Raw genomic sequence first — 20,266 nt, 5'->3', positions numbered from 1 at the left:
CTTCCTCGCTTTCTCCCGCCAGCGACATTACCTTGCACAACCGTATTTGCAAGGAAGTCGTGTTGGCATACGTATCCAACCCGGTAGAGCTTCTGGAGTATATATCTCGTACGTTCCACACTTCGTGTCGAACACTAACACCTCGTTTCTTCTCCAACAACAGGATTATGAATACGTCGTTGAACTCACAGTGAATAGTAAACTCCAGCGGAATGTAACTATGCATAGGGATACATGTACCTGATATTTGCTAATCATGTCTGTCAAATCATTTGTTCAATTACAAGACAATTGGCCACAATATCATGTGATTGGGCTATCAACAATGTTTTGGTCAAAATCACTCCAACTGCTCATATATTTTATGTAAATTTGTATTCGTTTGTTGTCGTTACTATGTGTATATACTGTAGCTCTGCTAGGAGCCGTCCTTTCAAAAATCCATCTTATGTACATTTGCAATTTGTATAGTAAAGTTTTGCTCTATGCAATGTATCATTTTGTTGAGCTATAAATTCTATGCTATTGTAGTCTATTCTAAAGAGGAAGACAGCGTTCATACACCTATCAAAATATTTGTTTAAAGTATATTTTAGGGTATATGGGTATGTTTTTCAAGGGTTTTCAAGGGAAAATCTCTCCTGAAATTAATATGAAGAATTCTCGAAAATGCCACTGTTTGCCCTTTACCTCGCAGTAAAACGAATCCAGGCCTAGCTCAATACAAGGTTTATTGCTATTTTCTCCAAAAAAAAAGAAAATGCAAATTGGTAGTTTGGGTTTTGACCCCCTTTATGTCTGTTTTCATCAGTATTCTCGTGATCTAGTGCCGTTTTATATTTTCAGATTGTCATTTGAACATATGCTCTATGGTGTAGAAGAGACACAGGTTCAGGATGGGAAATACGAACTACCTTATCGGACAGATACATGAAGGTGACGTTGGGAGTGTCTTTGGTAGTCCACCCAGGAACATCACCATTATCATCACCAATGCAACATCCGCAGGATATTACTACGACAAGAGCCAATTCGACGCTTTCCTCTACATCATAGTCGTGCTCATGTTCTACGCATGCTCCTTAGTGATTCTAATGATTAAATATATGAAAGGGGAGCAGAATGAGGCGAGACTATCATACTATTATGAAGAGTTTGTTAAACGGGAAAATATTCAGAATCGAATCCGGCGAGATTCTGTGACTAAATGTAAAAATATTATCATGGGCCAAGAGACGTGTGTCTAGTCTTAAGGTTTTATTCACGCTTGAGGCAGAGGGACATGTCCCTTTCAGTTTTCTTTTATTCAAGCATGCGGCAAGACGCAAGGGTCTAGAGTCTCGTCTGTTTGTTACTCCAGTATGTGGCAAGAAACGCTCAGCATGTTCAACCAGTGTCTATGTCACATGCGCGTATGCGCGAGCGACACGTCCCCGTATTCTGACACTCGCTGGAATAATATTAGGCGTGATCTTTAGATGAAGCATAACCTGACTGGCCTGAAAAAGGCGACCGCCGCGCGGCGGGTATTCGGGGTCAGTGGAAGCCCGGGAGATGAACGGCAACGCCAGCTTATACCGACACCTTTAGCACAACGTAGTGAAACTGCGTAAATGTCATCAAAGAGACAACAAGTAATACTATGTACATGTTTTTATAAAGTCTGTCGTCGTTTTGATATCCCGGAGACGATTAGTATTATTAAAGTTAAGATACGTTTATTACAAAACGATAGCTCACTACCCAGAGGAGATGGCGCTGCGATCGATTGCCATTACATAGCACGTGCATATGCATTAAAATACATGTATGCGGTAGAGTATGCGGTACCTATATAAAAAAAACTTTAAAAAACTTACCCCAGCATTTTCATCTTAGACTTGGTGCACAAACGACTGACTTGGATATCCTAATAATGTTGTGAGGGAAGTCAAACACAACTTGTTGCATAGTGGAACCGAATCACGTGAGCGATCGGAGCGCCATCTCCTGTAGACCTGATGTGCACAAGTAATAGTTCCACAAAAGCCATATTTAGTGAGTTTCCGCGTTACACACGAATTAAGATGTACGAAGATTACTATTTGCCATGTTTGTATGTGTGCATGTATCTGTCTGTACAATTACCATACATATTTCGTTATTCGTAATATCGTACATGTACATGTACATGTAGAACGTATAGGCGATGAAGAAACTCATATGTTTCATATCAGCAGTCTTTCCCCGACTCTCATACCAGTAAAACTGATTAAAAGTTAATGATGTCCTTGTTTTTTTAAAAATTGACTTACATGTAGATATATATCATAAGATTAGAAACAAATTTAATAAGATTTCTTGACCTTTTTCATTCACTAAAATAAAGGCTTGTATTGATTAGTTAACATTCTTCATTTCATGTTCCTTCGAAATTACAACTGTAAAGAATGGCTCGGTCAAACACCCGCGCTGATTCTCTTTTCATAGCAAAATACGGGTAAATATGCACCAATCAAAACAAAGTGTTTCAGACATGTTGATGATGCACGGAGCGTGCACGTATGCATGACGGATTACGATTGAACCGCCATAATTGATGACTGTGATCGATTTCCGTTGTGTAGTCTGTGTGTCATTTGCCGCATCAGCTCACTGTGGCATTTATGGAGGAAAACTAGGCGTCAACTAGGATACGGTTCGGTGGAGATAAGTATATGTGTGTGGATATGTGGATACGTATTGGCGACGGAGAAGTATTTTTGTGATACCAATGTAAGTTAAACTACTTTGTCTTTGGTTGGTAACTTTGCAGTTTGTCTACTTCTTGATAAAGAGCATCAGAGCCAAACCTGAGGAATTATAAAAAGGATTTGGTATCGAGAGGTAGTGGGAAGATTTATCATTTTGTTTCGTTATGCCAGATGCCTGCGAATAGGGACATCATTGTGAGCAGAAGGGAATCTTTCTGAAAAGACATGACCCCAGCTCTATGATACAACTAATTTGATTGAACAGCATTCTGTATTTACTCTAGCTTCTCCGATAAAAGACCGTTCGGAGCGGGACTCGTAATGTTTAATAAAGCTATCTCATAAGTCTTCTAAACCTCTCTTATACGGCCACAAGAATGATCATTGTGTGTTTCGAATTAATCACCTGTCTCGTCCATCAATATACAGCTTCCTTTGCGGGCTAAATAGAGAACTAAGATTGTTTACTAAATTTATCATTCCAATACATCTGAAGAAGTAACACGACTACTCGAGTATTTCGAACGCGTCCAAAACAAGCCTTCAATAGAAAAAGATACGTCCACACCCATTTTTATTTCATCAGCTGGACGCTTGCGAGGTCTAAATCTTTGCACTCTCAATTTCTTCTGCGATTAGCGAAAATTTAACTCAATCTATCCTGAGAACTTTCAGTCCACCTGAGACACGTCAGATCTACGGGTGAATCAACGCTAGCCTATACAACCTAAGAATCGGTTATTGAAGGTGTGACACGATAAATGTGGGCATTACTACTAGCTAATTATTGTCTGAAATCTTTTTCTATTCGTGATAGAAATTATGAGACTTATACAGCGCTAAATCCAACTGGTTTCAGTCGCTCAAAGCGCTGCACATTATTATCCTGAGCTATTGACCTGTATATTCATGATCTGAAAGGAACACAGGTCCGAGCTGCAGTAGTACAGCGCTCAGGACTACCATCAACCCACCAGCCAGGTGTCAATTTACTCCTGGGTGAAGAGAAGAAGGTAGAGTTAAGTGCCTTGCTCAGGGACAGAAAGACGAAACAACGGTGAATATTTCGAGAATCGAACCCACGATCTGCTGGTTATAAACCCGGCGCTCTAACCACTATGTCACTGATTTTCGCCTATTTAGACTGCAGCAACGTTCTTCTTAACCCATTGTATAAAACGTAAAAATTCAGTTTGTATATACCATATCTTCCGAAGTTGCCAGCTCGACATTTCTTCGGTACATCTTGATTCTGTTGGCCTGTAATGTAATCTTAACACACGACGTCGTTAAAGGCGGTCGATGGAGAGTGCTGACCCTCAGGCTGCACCATGAACCCAAGGCTACACAGCTTTCTCTTACGCTAATTGGACGAAAGCAACACTATATGGCTGACAAGCAATCAAACCTCGACGCTAGGTGGTTTAATTTTTACAGCGTTCCACATGAATATCTTACAAGCACCACAATGATTTTGATCTTCGCCGAACTCATTAATAGCGCCAAGAATTGATCGCGTAAGTCATCACGATTAAACCAGTATCATACCTTCGTCTAGAACAACAACATCGTGGAACTTGAAGATGACCTATTGGTTTGCAAGTTTTCGTTTCCCTGCAGGCGAGGCAGGTCGAGGCAGTTTATTAGAGAAATCGATCATACTATGATCAAAACAATATGAACGCGAAATCCCCTTCGCGCCAAATGGTCATTTGCCCTTAAATTTCTGGGCGCTAATTTGAGAAAAAAACAGTTTTTCGGCTAGGCGGGAATGAGAATTGAGTTCTGAAAGTTGCAAACAGTTAATGGTTATATCTGCTACCCGATAACAATGAATAACACGATAGAGGTTATATCGTTTACACCCTTTAAATAGCCGTCACCGTCATCACCATTAACATGCTGAACTTGGCTAACGTTTTTCTGACAACACACGGCATTGAGTCACCAACGTTTTAATGTCCATCGATTATCGAACAATCCGTAAATAGAAAATGAATGGTTTAAGGGGATAGTTGCCACAGATATACACGATGCGGTCATATCCTTCTAGAAGTTATTAATATTATGTATCATATCGATATACTGGTCAACACTAGAATAACACAAACACAGTGGCGATTGGCTCAAATGAGTGGGAGGTTTTTGCTTCAGCCAGTTTGTTCCTCTCCAATTTCATCAATAAACTATTTATGAAAGCGTCTTTTTTTCCGATTCGATTCTAAGAGATAGTAATAAATAACACTTTATTCGGTATCTTTAGCACGTATATACTGAGTATATACGACGCTTAAAAATTTGTTCCCGGATATGACGATGGCACGGTTATTGTCAATAACTGACCAATCAGCCAACGGAGCCAGCAAATGACGTTGCGTACTTGATTACTAGTATTGCTAGATTTACGTCATTGTTTGCTCTGCTAGCTGATTGGTCAGTTATGCGTAAACCGTACCATCGTCATATCTGGACCACAATTTTGAAGAATACGGCAAATCAGTCGCAAAGCTGAGTCGGAATTGGAGTCGGAGATTCTTAACCTCTCTCGTCTTATTCAGATTCGCAAATACAATGTATGCATCTTATAGTCACTCGCCTGGCCAGGTTAGTCAGATATTGCACATACATATTGCATGTAACACAATGTCAGCTCATCGATTGATGTAAAACAAAATGATACCACTAATCAATGCTATAAATGTCATTTGAGAGGCTAATGAGCATGCGATTACCGATAGATTGTTTGCATGTCAAAACTCGAGGTTTGTAATTGGTGTTTTACTCTATCAGGTGTCTTACTTTCATAATAGTCAGGCCAAATATAATTATTTTTTGATAAACAATCATTTCCACTGAACATTCGAAACATCGTCTTGGGCATAAACACTTTCCGATCACATATACTTTATTGCCGTGGTTTTGTGCAAATTGTATATGATAGCATTATAGGAAATCTTCAATTAATAAATAGTAAATGAAAAATCACAAGTTTCGAAGTACTATCTTCTCACTATACGCGAGAAGAATAACATTTCATACTGGTCCATGTCTTCTTAATGCCAACATTTTTTGTTGAGGGACAAAGATTTTAAAGGGCTTCGCGACAATGGGTAAACGCTCTTTGGAAAACATGAAAATTAATGTAAAAGAGCTGAAGGGCAGCAATCCGTCGCGGACGTAAATCTAAACGATAGATTTAAATTGCCTAGTAAAATGTCAGGATCACAATGTGATGACTAACATGACTAAGGGCATAAAAACGTGCACTCTTGATATTTATTTTTAAAATCCAATTGTATACATTGGAGGACTAGTTGAGAAAAAGTGTGTGATAGTGCATAAGGGAAATTATGGGTCAATGATTTTATGGATGGGAAACTATCTCCTTCCTGACTGGTGATGGCCATCACGTTATGTTAATTCCGTCGGCACATCCCGGTAAAGCGTATGCCCAAGAAACTATAAATTATACTTGCTACCTTAAACCCTTCTACGCTCTATCTTGCAGGTTGCGAAAATAATAGTAGGCCTGTAACAGGTCAGGTGAATATCGCCACGAATCAAAGAGGAAGCGCAGGATAATGAAGAAGGTCGCTTTTGAGGATGCACCGCATACAATGATTACGCGATACCGCGAAGATAGCGCGATCTGGAAATGGATACACTCTGTAGAAGGTTTTTGAGCTATTGAAAAATCTTTAAAAAGCGCTCCGGCCAATTCAAACGTGCTCTCCTTAGAGAATTTCTGGTTAAAACGAAGAAAAATCAGGTTCTGAGATTCTATAAAAAGCTCTAAGGCTTTTTCACTTTGTTAAAAAGACCTTACTTGTAATATAGGAGTGTAGTGATCACTGACGGAATAGCATAATGCAGGAATACAGGAATACAGGAATACAGGAATACAGGAATACAGTGGATAAGCATTAGCTCTCCTCTTTTATCGTTTCGATTGGAGTACAGTTTAAAGTTGCGGTCAAGGTCACGATATCGAATTAAAGTCGAACTCTAATGGAAAAAACGGAAAAGTCCTGCTGAATTCTTTGAAGTGGATCCTGCATAGAGCTACAAATGTACGTTAAATCTTAGAAATGTCCGGCACTAATGTGGTATTTGTGGAATTGACTGATAATTTGGTTGTTTGGGCCTAACGGAAAAACGGTTGAGACAAAGAATAAGCTGAAGAATAAAAACGGAAGTCGCATGATTTGTGATTACTTAATTCCTAGCCACGGCTATCCGGTGAAGCAGGGTTGAGCGCTCTTCGTAGTACTCAACATTGCGCATAATGTGCTGAATATCATAATGGGTTTATGAAGTACGTTGTTATGTGGTTGTGGACAGAAAATCGGACATCGTTGGCTAAAGGATATGAAGTTCTATCGACCAAGGTGTAATATTGAGACAATTATGCAGGTGGAGGTTGTGGCCTTGAATAAGACTCGTAATGCAACAGTCATCGCGCTGCCCCTGGTGGCAAGTGGATTAAACCGCTTCCGGCTTTCGCAGGAGCGACTTCTGCAACACCTCTGCTCATCAACAAACTCGACATCGCAATCGCAAAAGAGCCACGACGTCGATGCATTCCTCTATATCATCATTGTGTTGGTTTTCTATGCACTAAGTATGGTACTTTTGATGGTGAAGTACATTCGCCGGGAGGAGCGCGACGCGGCATTAGACTTTTATTACGTAGAATTCGTCAAACGGGAGAACTTCCGTAGTATAAACCGGCACAAGTTTTACACGGATATTTTCAAGAAGATTTGTAAAAAGAAAGGTCCAAGGTCAGGCATACTTATATCTCAACTTTATAACGAGACAAAACAATATGCATGCACAACAGATCCAAGGTGTATAAGCAAGGCGATTGCGTCACAGTGTGGACGTTCTTCTTTGCAGTCGATAGGGGGCAGGCGTCCGCTGATTCGTGATCTAACAGTCATCAGTGAACAACCCGACCTTGAGCAAATTGAAAGGTCACCAAGTGCATCTAATAATGAGGATGATAAATCGGATGTTGAGAGTAGCGCAGTAGAGTTTCATTATGCAGCGATTAGTGACACTTTTACCTTCACCGATGACGAAACGGACAGCGACAGTGAGGCGGTAACCGCCCCCTATCAGAAGATGCACCGGGCATCCATGTATGAAACATCCGTATAACGCAGGAAATTCGACAAATGAATGTAACCTTGTATTACCGGACGTCACTTTGCTTCTCTTCTACTGTCACGGGGAGTAAATTTTAATTTTGATAACTTAAGCTTATATGACTGTACATGTATAGATCTGCCAAAAAAGGACGTTTGCACTTTCTATGATGTTTATAAACAACGCCCCTCGTTCTTGAAGAGACTTTAAAATCGAGAGTCGCTCGCCGAAGCAGGCCTTTGGGTAACAGAGACAGATATCAGGAAGACTGTTGGTGATACTCCGAGAGGACTAGGAGGTCGATTTTATTTGAGAATATGTACCATGCCACAGACTTTTTAGTTAAAAAATACCCAACTCTTTTGGGAATTATCAACAGTATTTCTATTCTTTTGCGTTACAATTTTTAGGTGTTCTGCTTGGCCGATCAGGTCCTTTTAAAATTTTCGAATCATAGCAATATGCAAGTCATAGTGTAAATGGACACGGACATATTGTTGGTACAGTTGTTGTTATTTTGCTCAAAAATAAAATGAATTACATGTAAATGACATCCGCGTGAGTTGTAGAACTTCTTTATAGCATTGAATACTCTTTGGGTAGACCTGCATGAGTGTACATTTTCGTGAAATTTATATTCAAGTCGCATTTTGATGTGTCTTATTTTCGTCAAAATTTTATGATATTTCTCACTGCAATACAGGATGCCTCAGATCATCAACTCCCTTAAAAACCCGGAAGACCATATACTTTCGCAATCAGGACCAAAATACCTTTACGAGGAGATGGACAATCGTTCTGGGAGCCAAATTAGACCAGTTCAGTCGTTTAGCTCCAAAGCCGAAGCAGAATTGTAGTTGTTCCAATTCAGTTAGTCTTTCGGCTGATAACATTCCAGATGTTCCTAAACAAGTCTATATACTTTGACTTAATTTTCCTCCAGAAAGACGCTTCAACTTACTGATACGAGTTACTTATTGGGCGTCAGTTTTTTGGGCAACCCTGAATAATCAACGTATAAAGAGAGAAAATCGGTGATTAAGAAAAAACAATCACAGTCTTTATAGCAGTATGGTCTCTGTTGGGCGATAAATTGGTATAATCAATGATCAGAAATACATTGTGTATGCTTAATCTGTGTTGCTTTTCATGCGAATTTGTGTACTTAAACCACAGTGCGACTTAAATAAACTTTATCTCGAAAAGCACTCATAATTGGACCCCACCAAGCTTACGACGTTTAAGCCCTTTCCATTCTATACATGTGAGGTAATCTTAAATAAGCCACACATGCATAATGCTAGTAGGCTACATAGGCTAATATATTTGTACTTTGAAGGTGAACGCCTCAGAAATACGTGTAGTTTAACAAGTCAACTCATAACCACAGGGGAATCGAGACACAGTGCGATCCTTCCATTGAGAGCGCAATCCCTTCGAGATTTTCCTTTCTTGTTCCTGCTGATTACGACGATTGTGTGTAACTGTAAGGACAGTCGGTTGACGTAAATCTCAACATTGCCGGGCAATTTTTAGGCCGAGACCGATGAAACGCGTTTGAATGACTGACTCATTTCTGCTTCTGTCACTGCTTGGAGAGTTCCTCATTCTAATGTTTCCTTCTCGCCAATGAATTATTCACTTTTCGTTACGAGACCATCATAATCAGGCCACAGCACAACCGATTTTTGTGATCAATTTCCAATGGAGGTATAAAACTGGCGCAAATCAATATGGAAACGGGAGAACACGTAGTAGAGGCCAGTTTGACCTTGACAGAGGAGAACTTAGATGAAGGTGAAGCTGCAACAACCAATGATAAGACAGAGGCAGGTTTGACCACTTCCGAGGAGAGCCAGAATGAGAGTGGAACTGGTGGAGAAGCTGCCACGATTGATGATCATACAGAACAAGATGCTAAAATCGATTTGTTATTTGACTACGAAGAACCAGGATACGCCACTGTCGGACCGAAGGGAATCGACATTATTGATGAGACCCCTGGAACTCTAATATTACGAGACGACCTTCCTTCCCCACCTCCAGCACCTCAGACGCCGCCAGACTCGCCGACAACTTCTGTTCCAATCGAAGCCGAAGTGTGCGTCAAAGTTGCGGAGAATTTGAACATTAGTTCGGATACCGAGGAGTTCACTGCAGAATCTTCCCCAAAGACGCAGCCCGATCTTACGGTCGGAGGTGAGGGTAAGAGCGACATGGATGATTTTGAAGCGCGTAAAAGTGGAGTGAGTGGGAAGACAGCTGGACTGAACGAGACTACTGGAAGCTTCCACTACAAGACTGGTTGGATTGCGTCAACAAATGTCAAAGTTCGGTAAGTATATCAACTCGCGGTTTCCCTTGCTGAGAGGCCGATGACAAAACGAACCTGGCGAAAACACACAGAGTGGTTCAAAATCAACGTAAACTGAAACGTTTCCTTATCATCATGTTGCAAGTACATGTATGCAAATCGGAGGTCACCGTTCAGAACCAAGACGGCTTCAACGAGCAACACCCATTCCTCTCCCCCTTTGTCAATGATCTTTAAAACTTAGGCTCCGGTATCGTTTTGAAGATCATTGACAAAGAGGAATGGATTTTTTCACGAAAGCTCTGGTGGGTTTTTGCTGAAATACCTTATTGGTAGAATGACGAATATACACCTTCTCGGGAAAAAAACCTAACTAAAACAACACATCTGTCAAGTTCACATCGGTCGGTTTGATCATCACCTCTCTGCTTATAAGTCTCTACATCCAGTTCGCAAAAATGGGTATTCATAAGTTTTTCACAAACGGCTTATTCTGTACATAAATGTACATAACATCAGTTTTCCCGTGGTTTTAGCCGCTATACTTTACTTGAGCTTCCATAAACAAGGGATCGTTACGCTCGATGATGCCCTTTTTACATTCTAGTGACAAATTGCAGAATTCTTGCTGCCCATCATCAGGGTTCTATCTGGTTCGACGAACACGAACACGATACACGTGGACACGCGATCGGTCGCAGCGGAACACAAATTAGGCTGCCAGTGCCAAAATGCTATTGCTTGCCATTCAGTACACAGTCACGCATTCCTAGAGCATTTGCGCCAAGATTTCATGTCCTGTCAAAATCTTCTTTCAACTTTGAGGCTTTAAAGAAAGAAATGTTTTTCATTATTGCTAACATCTCTCCCTTACAGAAAAACACTCCGCCGGTTATACCGGCCTTTACGTCGACAAGATTCAAATCAAACCGGGTCACGCAGGTACAACACCGCTAAACGTTCTTATTTTCAAAGGCTGTTGATAATGTGCACAGAAAATGATGACGCGAAATTGACTCAAATCACCCACTTCCTATTTACATGCTTATCTGACCTCTACATGCTTGAACAGATTATCATGAAGAAATCTCAGTTAAGTTAAGGGCTGACAATAGGCACCACCATTTTGGCTAGAACTCGAAATTCTAATGCAATTAGAGCGGGCAGTGAATCACAAAAGTGACCAAGCAAGAAGTGTCTTCTCTGTAGAAATTTGAGAATCCTTGCAGATTCGTGTCGACATTACATGTGTAGTTGAAATACATGTACTGTCAATGACGATTGCTTCTCCCGGGCAAAGTTCAGTCCACTCTTTTCGGGACTTATTATTTTCATTCCTTGGCACAATTCTGAATTCTACGTCATCATATTCTGTGCACAGTTGTCGCAGGGCCTACACGTAAATATTTTGGATTTAGGTACAAGGGAATGCTCTTTTTAATACGGATAAAGTAATCGGTTAGAGGGATGTTTAGGCAGTTGTGGTCTAAGCAACAGCCGTATTCCTTTTCTTTTTAGTTCTATTCTTGCCCGTCATGAACTCTGTGAACAAAACCACCCGAAGAACAAGCTCTGGCGGGTTAAATACACCATCTCAAATAAGGAGAAGACAGATCAACACTCGGAAATGTTGACCTCGAAATGTCATTGTAAATGACCGTGGTACGTGGCGTGAAACCCCTAAGTGCAGAAATACCCTTAGTTTTAGTGTCACAGAGTTCATCCGCGGCATCACAAGTTAATTACATGTAGTTTCTATTTTCGAATTCACTTTACTAACCCTTTATCGTTGAGATTGTAACACTGACACGGAACGGCTTACTTTATAATGGACTGCAGCATGCAGTCCGTGGTATGGGCATTCACTTCTTATTGAAGGAGTTCTGATTGCTCTAGCAAGAATTGTGGGACCTATGGCCACCCTTAAAATGTACGGTATTCATACCAGCCCTGGAGAAGGTCAAGTTATTCAAATATTTCTCTGAATTTGCACAAAAATGGCACCTGACGACCTCCCTGCCTGGACAACTTCAATATTCTGGTGATGGGTAGTTGCTTCGTATAGTGATAGACATTCTGGGCAATGCACTTTATCAGTAGCCATACTTTCCCGGCATTCGCCGTCTATCCGATAGTTGATATTCGTGATAATGCGGGAGAGGAACATAGAGCCAAATAAGTAATGAGAATTGCAAAAGGCCACAATCTTGCAATTGGTGGTCAAATAAGATTTTCGAACTTACACATTTCGGATCTCTTAAACGACGTCAAACCATCCAAAAAAAGTTACGCTTGTCTTGATTGAGTTCCACCTACCAAAGATGTGCATGAGCATCCCCTCCCCCTCCCCCCGCTCCAAGGGTCGAACTTGCCTACGCCCAAGGGATGCCATTGTGTGTTGAAGCCGCTCCCATATCTTTGAGGTCACCAAATTTTGCAGTGACTATCATGGAGCGTGTACAGGGTTGCCCAAAAAGACTAACCAGCATACATGTACTTCCACCACCTCGAGTCCCAAAACACCTTTACTGGTGGAATGGGAATCTTTCTGGTAAAAAAATGAGACTAGGTCGGTAAATCTCGATTCGGTTTAGCTGTTAGCTCCATCAAAAAAAGATTTGGGAGTAATTTTGCAACTACCCTTGACTTTGCTTCACAAAACTGACTTTACTGAACCGAAACAAGATAATTATCCTGGTTTCATTTTCCTTCTGGAAAGATTATCCATAATTGGTACTGGTGGTTCTGGTTTCAGGGTGTTGGAAAATTTTCCGTCCTTTTTTGGGCGACCCTGGCCTGTATACACACGTAATCGAATTAAGCCAAAAGGGCGGATTAAGTGAATCGACTCTTCCAGACACGGTAGCTTGTCGCCATTAAATTGATTAAATGCTAGTAGACAACTAAGTTAGGAGTAGTAGGGCCTACTGCGGAGGCCTTTCGACACATTCTCTTGCAGTTAACAGTGGGCTATTTACAATAACAATCCTAGTCATTGCGGAACTTTTCTAAATAGGCTTGGGGAAAACGAAATACTAGTAATAGGGCTCACATAATGCTTATTTTTATTGTTAGCATTATACTACTTTACTCGAAAGCAGACTGTTTCGTAATGATAACAGCAACTACTAGGTGTATCAATTTTTTTTAATAACAATTAAATATGTCGATGATTCAGAAGAAGTTTTGAATTTCCTTCCGTATTACATGATGACAGATGAAGTATTATGGTTCTTTCTATGGAACGTTCATAGTCGCACCTTTGTTACGCAGGCTTTATCGTTGCAAAGGTCATGAACTAAATGGAATAATTTGATAAACTATCATTGATATTTTAGATGGAAAGCTCTTAACCAATGTACACGAACTTAGTTTTGACACAGTCGCCATAAACGCCGCTTTTCACATATTAAAGGGGACAAAATGTGCATGAGAAATGATGTATTTTTACATATGGAAATGACTTCCAGCTCGACAGTGGGATGACCTCTCGAAGCAGGATCATCAAAAAACTACTCAACTGAAAATTCGCAAGCCATGTCTAACACCGCCTCGCAACACTAGGGAATTATAATTTATAAGAAACCAGCCACAGTGTAATGCTACTATGGCGGCGCGTGACGACAACCAGGGTATATGTATTATCCTTCTGCCCACCTAAATCCCACGCCCAAGCCGTCCCTTAAAGCTATAATATTTGTCATAAAGTTATCCATTTGTTAATGACACAATCGGCAGTAATACCAGACGATTTCCAGAGGGCAGAGATGGGTGACTTAAATAATAACAAGCTCGGGCCTTTGACGGTCAATTTTCGGGTCGTTAGTGGTTCTGCATCTGCTCTTTGGATTTTCCTGCTCAATTTTTAACTACTCATTTTCACCGAAAGGTCAATTGGCTTCGGCTATTTATGGCAGTGAATGGCGGTTAATTCAAGGTTGTTTTAACTCATAATGGTGCTGTATTTTGTCATACTGGTTCACCACCCAGCCTTAAAGCTAGCCGCCAACTTCGGCGTTCACAGGCGTTTTTTGCCGCAAGAGTCCTGAACGCCTGAAAAATCTCTAGTCTGCTACGAACGGCGTCGGCGAACGCGACTTGCCGCCACTTACCGCAACTAAACGCCAAATATCTAACATGTTTGATTTTTGACGCGTGTCGCCGCGTTTGAACGGAAGAAGAAACCAGGTGTGCTACGGATTGCCGCCTGACTTGGCGTCGGCGGCGAGGCTATGGCCAATCAGCTTGCGTCTTGATGTCATATGATTTCGCGCTGTATGGCCCAGGATGGGTTTAATAAAGTGGCGGGAAAGACGCTACTGGACGCCAATTCTGGGCAGGTGTGCTCTGACCGGGATCCACTGGCCGCCAATTTTGGCGTCGAGAGGCGTCAGCCGAACGCTTCTTGTCGCCAAAGTTGGCGGCTAGTGTGCTGCGGGCTTAATCATTATCCTCCACGGAGCTCTCGCATGACTGGGGTCTGTCAGTCGTCTGCGTGTTATGCTATAATCTTGACTGATAAAAATTCCTCAAGTTCTTTAGGTTAATACTTAAATAATCGGTGTGATCGTTGAATATACCATAAACGTTATAGTTCTTTGGATGTAAAGTTTTGTCTTCGAATTGGGCGGGAGCTTAAACAGAATCAACTCGGAAAAAATTGATAGCAGACAGAGTTCGCACCTTCATCGGAGTATTACTAGACAAAATAAGCAAAAAGACGCGCATTCAAATAAACAGAAAGTGCCACTACTGCCCCGTAGTATGTCTCTGACCATTGGGCCAACTCTTCAGAAAGAAACATATCAAAGCAAACCAGGATTGCGCTTCTTACGGAGTACGTCAATGATACCTTCACAAACGCTACAGAAAGAAACATACCATTGTAAACCAGGATTACATATCTTCCGGAGTACGTCTATGACACCGCAACCAAATCTGCTGAAAGAAACACATCAGAATAAACCACAAAGATGGGTGTCACGGAGTACGTCTATGACGCCAAAATCAAATCTGTGGAAAGAAACACATCAAAGTAAACCAGGAATACACCGCCTCCGGACATGCCGGAGTATGTCAGTAATACCAACAAGAGCATCAGTCCGAAAAGAGACGCGTACTCCACCAGTTCATGAAGGTGGACGACTTCGTCGGACCATGAGTAACCTTGAACATGGAAAGTAAGGATTGAGATGTGCTAACTAATAGAAGTTAACTGGTACATGTATCTTCGTATAAACCAGTGGTTTTCAATAAACCCCGCCTCTCGATTTTGCTTTGACGAGAAGGAGCAAAAAAAACCCGAATCTCAGGATGGTTAAAGTGATACTATGATGTGATTTACAACTTTGCGGAAATACGTCCGTTTTTAATTGTTGATCACAAATGTAAAGCTCAAATTTTCCATTTTTGATTAGATTTATTATAAAATCGCTGAATGTAAAACACCGCGACCGCGAAAATGTTCATGTTGTGACGTCATCAACGAAACGGCATCGAAGCGAGCCGTCCGGGCGGGATTAAACCATCAATTTCTAGAAAATGTGCATTTTGATTTGAAAACCTTACCGATTTATGAAAAAGTGACGTAGTCATTTGTCAAAAACAGCTAAAACATTATATGGTGAAATTTGACACGAGTTACCCTTTAACTGGCCGAGTAGTTCAGTGTAGTAGATCATGTCAGACGGTATATGGCGTATAATATGTAGATTACTTTTGTACAGAAACGTTTCTGCATTGGGCTGGGCGCGGTCTAAAGAGGACCTCGGGCTGGGTAATGAATGAAAAGTGCTTTGAGATTAAAGCACTTAAAAACTTACTTTTTACATTTATTGTTACAGCCGAAAGATTGGATCTTCTTCAAAGTTTGTTGTCAACAAAAACTCACTCTTTTTCATAATCCTTGGCATTTTCCGTGTCCAGTTGATAGTGGCTTGACAAAGATGTATACATGTTGCATTGTACCCTTACCTTTGCCTCTCACAACCGTGTATTGCATTGAAAACCTTTAGCATACGAATACGCTCACACCTTTGGTGGACTAGCACCTCCGTACACTGAGATATGTGTTCTTCCGTACACTTACACTACCTCCGTACACTCATAGATGTAGTATACCATGTGCCATGTACTGTCGTATACATTCATGCTTTTAGCATCTAGATTATGTATACATGATGGCTCCAAAAAACAGACAGGCATATATTGCAGTCGCTCTCGGACTCAAAGCACTGGTGCTGGTGGGCGGCAATTGTTTTAAGAATACAAATATGAGAAGAAATGTGAGATATCCCAATCAGTGATAGTTTATATCTATGGTCCATCAGATGTTATTGCCCTACATATTAATTGGTCACGTAAAGTTTCATTAATGCAATTGCCGTTTAACGCGAAAGCGATTATACTGAACGTGAAATGGGGAGTTATACCATAGCAAAGAGGCCATACATTGCACAATAACACGGCAAAATGTTAGACTGAGCTCTGTCCTTGAACCATCAACCCTTTATAATGATGCCCGTTCGGCACACATGCATTTGCGTCGAAATTTAGTGTACATTGCACATTACATCTCGTGATAATATTTTCAGAAGTGTGGATGACTATCACAAAAATGTTGAGCCCGATGATGACGTCTTTGACAACAACACCCCAGAGAGGTAGGTCAAGGTCAAATGAAATGTATTAGTTCCAGATTAGCTCGCTGGGGGGGGGGGGTCGAACCAATCAGTGAGGTAACCTGGTACAATTTTATCTCCGGTACAATTATATTACCTCTGTGTGCATCTATAGTTTTTTCTATAAGTTGTAGGGGCTACAATTGTACTTGGAGGTATGTTATTGTACCACATTATCTTATCTAGCAATAGTAGTCACTGGTTCTAATGTGAGTGGGGTTGGGTGCAGGTAGTCAAGTTGGTAAAAGATTTATCAATTTTAGTGTGAAAATCTGCCGGCGAAAGTGTTAAAACCTATAAGCATGATCATGTTACACAATGCTTTGTCGTTTTTCATATATATTACATAAGGTTGTTTCGTACTCTGTTACAGCAAGCAGCATGCGATGATGTCGAGTTGGGTGCTATTCCGCAAAAAACTCAACAACGAGTTGATCAGGAAACTACTGGACCCGCGCCGAGTTGGCCGCTGCGAACCAACAAGGGTATACACCATCGACCAAGGAACATCCAAGTTCGCCATCTTTAACGCCAAGCGGGATCGATCACTGCAACACGCACGTGCATTGTATCTTCACCCGGATACATACGTCAGTATGGGGATCCCGAGGGTGCGGTCGTCTTTGGTGCGCGAAAAAGTCAGACGCCTGTCCCAGAACTCAATAGGCGATCAGGTGGATGGGACGAAGGAAAATGCCGGGGTCACACTCAGAAGGCAGATTTCAGTAGCAGACTCGGATTATTACTCGGCTCGGGATGAATTTGGGATTTTGTTCCGAGGAGAGATGACCAAAGGATCGGCAGTGCAGACATTCAGGCCAAGGTCTAAGTCCATGGTATCAAACAACTCTAAGCAAGATGAGACAAAACGCAGTACGGAATCTATACAACTTGCTGTAGATTTTACCTGAACATTATTCACCATGATGATGGACTACTTCAATACTAAACATTGTTTTAGGATATTTGCCTGCCCGAAACTATATGTAAGGAGCAATGTCGAGGAAACTATGTCATCAGCTTCCAATCGAGTACAGGCTGGTGTTTAATTTGCACTACTACTGTGATCAGAATTTTGAGGGGAAGAGGAAACAGGCGCTGCCGTAGCTAGAGTGTCCTGAAGCTGTGATAACTAGAAGGGGGGGATGGGTTGTAAGTCCTCAACCACCAGAAAAAATGGGAATTTCGGTGCCAAATATAGGCGTTTTCCGGGACCTCAAAACCAAAATTGGAAATGTAGCCACTTTCTTCTTGTGGAGAGGTGCCCTGAAAAATGGTTGCTCTCCGACAAATAAAAGGGTGCGTCAAGTCAACGCCCTCATATTACTCCTATTAACACTCATTTAAAGGCGAACCGATACATTTACCCACCGTGTAGAAGCTACATGTATAAGGGGCGGGGCGGGCCATGCCCTTTGCCAACATGTTGCTATGGTCAGTGAACAGATTTTATTACGGTAATTCCTAGTCTGGCTCTCAGCTTGGCAACTTTCATTTATGTATTGCCTTTTTAAATGGAGGGCAAGGAGACATGCAGTAATTCATTTTCATTTAACACACATTCCATGTATTGATATATAAACAACAAAACAGTAACACCATGCTACCGTTGTATTTCATTTTTGGGAACTAACGTAATGGAGACTAATGGCAAAATATCACGTAGTTTTGCTTCAGTTTCAGTTGGAGATGGTTCGAAAATTCCAACATTGTCACAAGAGTGCGAAGGGTATGCTTGCGTTCTCTGTACGCTCTAGTATCTGGGGGGGGGGGGGGGGACACTCTCTCTACTCTCGTGAGAACATTGAATGAGCCCTAAAATCACGGATGCTGCGCCTGTATTTTTTTTTTTGGAATATTGACCCTGTTGAGAAGATGTGGTATCATAATAACTATACCTCTGGCCCTGTCACAGTTTGGATGGTGATCAAATCTCGACACTGCATAGACTCCTGCTCAGTCCCGGAACTAGATTTATTGATTACGTCGCTCCGAGATTACTTAACACTGGCCGTCATCACTGACGTTCTACTCCAAAAATCTTCACGGGTGTAGATACCCGAATGACGGCGATCAATCCGGCCACCTATTTAATTGATGCAGACAAACTACAAAACAGTTTTAATCGCTTTTTTATACCTGTATTTCATGAGTGTTTTCTGCAGGTTTTTTGGGGCGCCCGATCGATCGCAAATTGATTGGCTGGTTCCGTTATCTTCACGCGCCTGATACCAAATGGTGCAATGGAAATCTATGTTGGCAGAGAGAATATTTTTTCGAACTTGGAGAATGTTCTCACAATTAAACGCGTATGCCGTGTTTTGGACGTTCTTGACTGAGGCTTGTAAAGACGATCAATAGAATGCCGCTGGCCCGGATCCAAAGCACATATATACGCGTCATTATTGTTTGGCCTCCAAGGAAAGGTAAAAATGGGGACAGTGAAACATGTATATGGTTGCCATTTTGAGCAGACACGTGGAAGTATAAAGAGAAATGGAGAAATGGGGTACTTCCATTTCTCCCCGAAAACACAGTTTCTAATTCATTCCTTCGAAAACCAACTTAATACTTTTGATTGCCATCAACTGAATGCAGCATCATCCCATTCAGTGACTATTTCTTCCAACAATTACATTCAATACGGTTAGTTCATCGGTGCTTAATGTAGATGGAACCCCTGATAGAGACGGAACTATAGGGGAAACTGCTATACATGCTCGTTCTCGCCGTTGCCGTTCGCTAAATAAAAACCGATATGCGGAAAGGACAACGGCTCAAAGCAGTAACTCGGTTAGACTAATTGTGGGCAATGTCAAAATCTCTATTCGCAAGGATACTGTGTCATCGTGTGACAGAGAGGTGTATTTGGCGATTGCAAGTAATTTTCATGGCCAGATAAATCACATTTCGGTGCATGAAACTAAAGGCGCACAAATATGTTTCCTAACGAATTTAGATGTCTGATATGATTTTGATATCGTTTAAATACGCTATTGTGATCAGGTTCAATGGGACGCGCAGGTGTACAGAGTCATTGCAAAGTTGTTTGGGCAAAATATCGCAGTCGTGATGTCCAACTACCTCTTTGGCAATAAACCTGATACGGAGACTGCGCTTTGCATTGCGTAAATGGGCTGAAGGACTCGACTCGTACTGTTGCTGTTACTGTGACACACACACCCAAGGCAACAAGCCATTCACCGCGGGCGCCTAATCTATGTTCTTCGAGCCAACCAATTAGCTTAGCCAGTTATCGGCTAGCCCTTGATGTCACTCTCATGGTTATGTTACTTACACCACGGCTAAAGCCAATACCTCTTAATGTCCTTTTCTCGCGGCGAACAAATAGTGAAGAACTTGTTCCCTGTGCGTCTCCGAGAAGTAGT

At 41.4% G+C, this 20,266-nt stretch overlaps 1 protein-coding gene across 2 annotated transcripts; it reads left to right on the top strand.

Moving 5' to 3' along the window:
* Positions 1 to 10,083: 10,083 nt before the first annotated feature.
* On the top strand, positions 10,084 to 18,378 carry LOC135486613 (uncharacterized). Of its 2 annotated transcripts, XM_064769548.1 has the most exons (4): positions 10,084 to 10,218; positions 11,074 to 11,139; positions 16,791 to 16,859; positions 17,251 to 18,378. In XM_064769548.1, exons 1-4 carry the CDS (start codon positions 10,100 to 10,102, stop codon positions 17,786 to 17,788), a joined length of 792 nt encoding a protein of 263 aa, XP_064625618.1. In that variant the 5' UTR covers positions 10,084 to 10,099; the 3' UTR covers positions 17,789 to 18,378. The 2 variants fall into 2 exon arrangements, with proteins under 2 accessions (XP_064625618.1, XP_064625620.1); XM_064769550.1 differs by lacking the exon at positions 11,074 to 11,139.
* Positions 18,379 to 20,266: the final 1,888 nt, after the last annotated feature.

Source organism: Lineus longissimus, chromosome 4 (genome assembly GCF_910592395.1).
Source record: "Lineus longissimus chromosome 4, tnLinLong1.2, whole genome shotgun sequence".
NCBI lineage: Eukaryota > Metazoa > Nemertea > Pilidiophora > Heteronemertea > Lineidae > Lineus > Lineus longissimus.
The sequence above is the reverse complement of the archived record's forward strand: the minus strand, read 5'-3'. Positions and strand labels throughout refer to the sequence as shown.

Bases quoted from the DNA above. Each gene is read 5' to 3' on its own strand.
- LOC135486613 (XM_064769548.1), top strand. From the start codon at position 10,100: ATGGATGATTTTGAAGCGCGTAAAAGTGGAGTGAGTGGGAAGACAGCT. The intron at 10,219-11,073 runs GTAAGTATATCA...TCTCCCTTACAG, and splicing joins TCAACAAATGTCAAAGTTCG to AAAAACACTCCGCCGGTTAT. The intron at 11,140-16,790 runs GTACAACACCGC...TAATATTTTCAG, and splicing joins AATCAAACCGGGTCACGCAG to AAGTGTGGATGACTATCACA.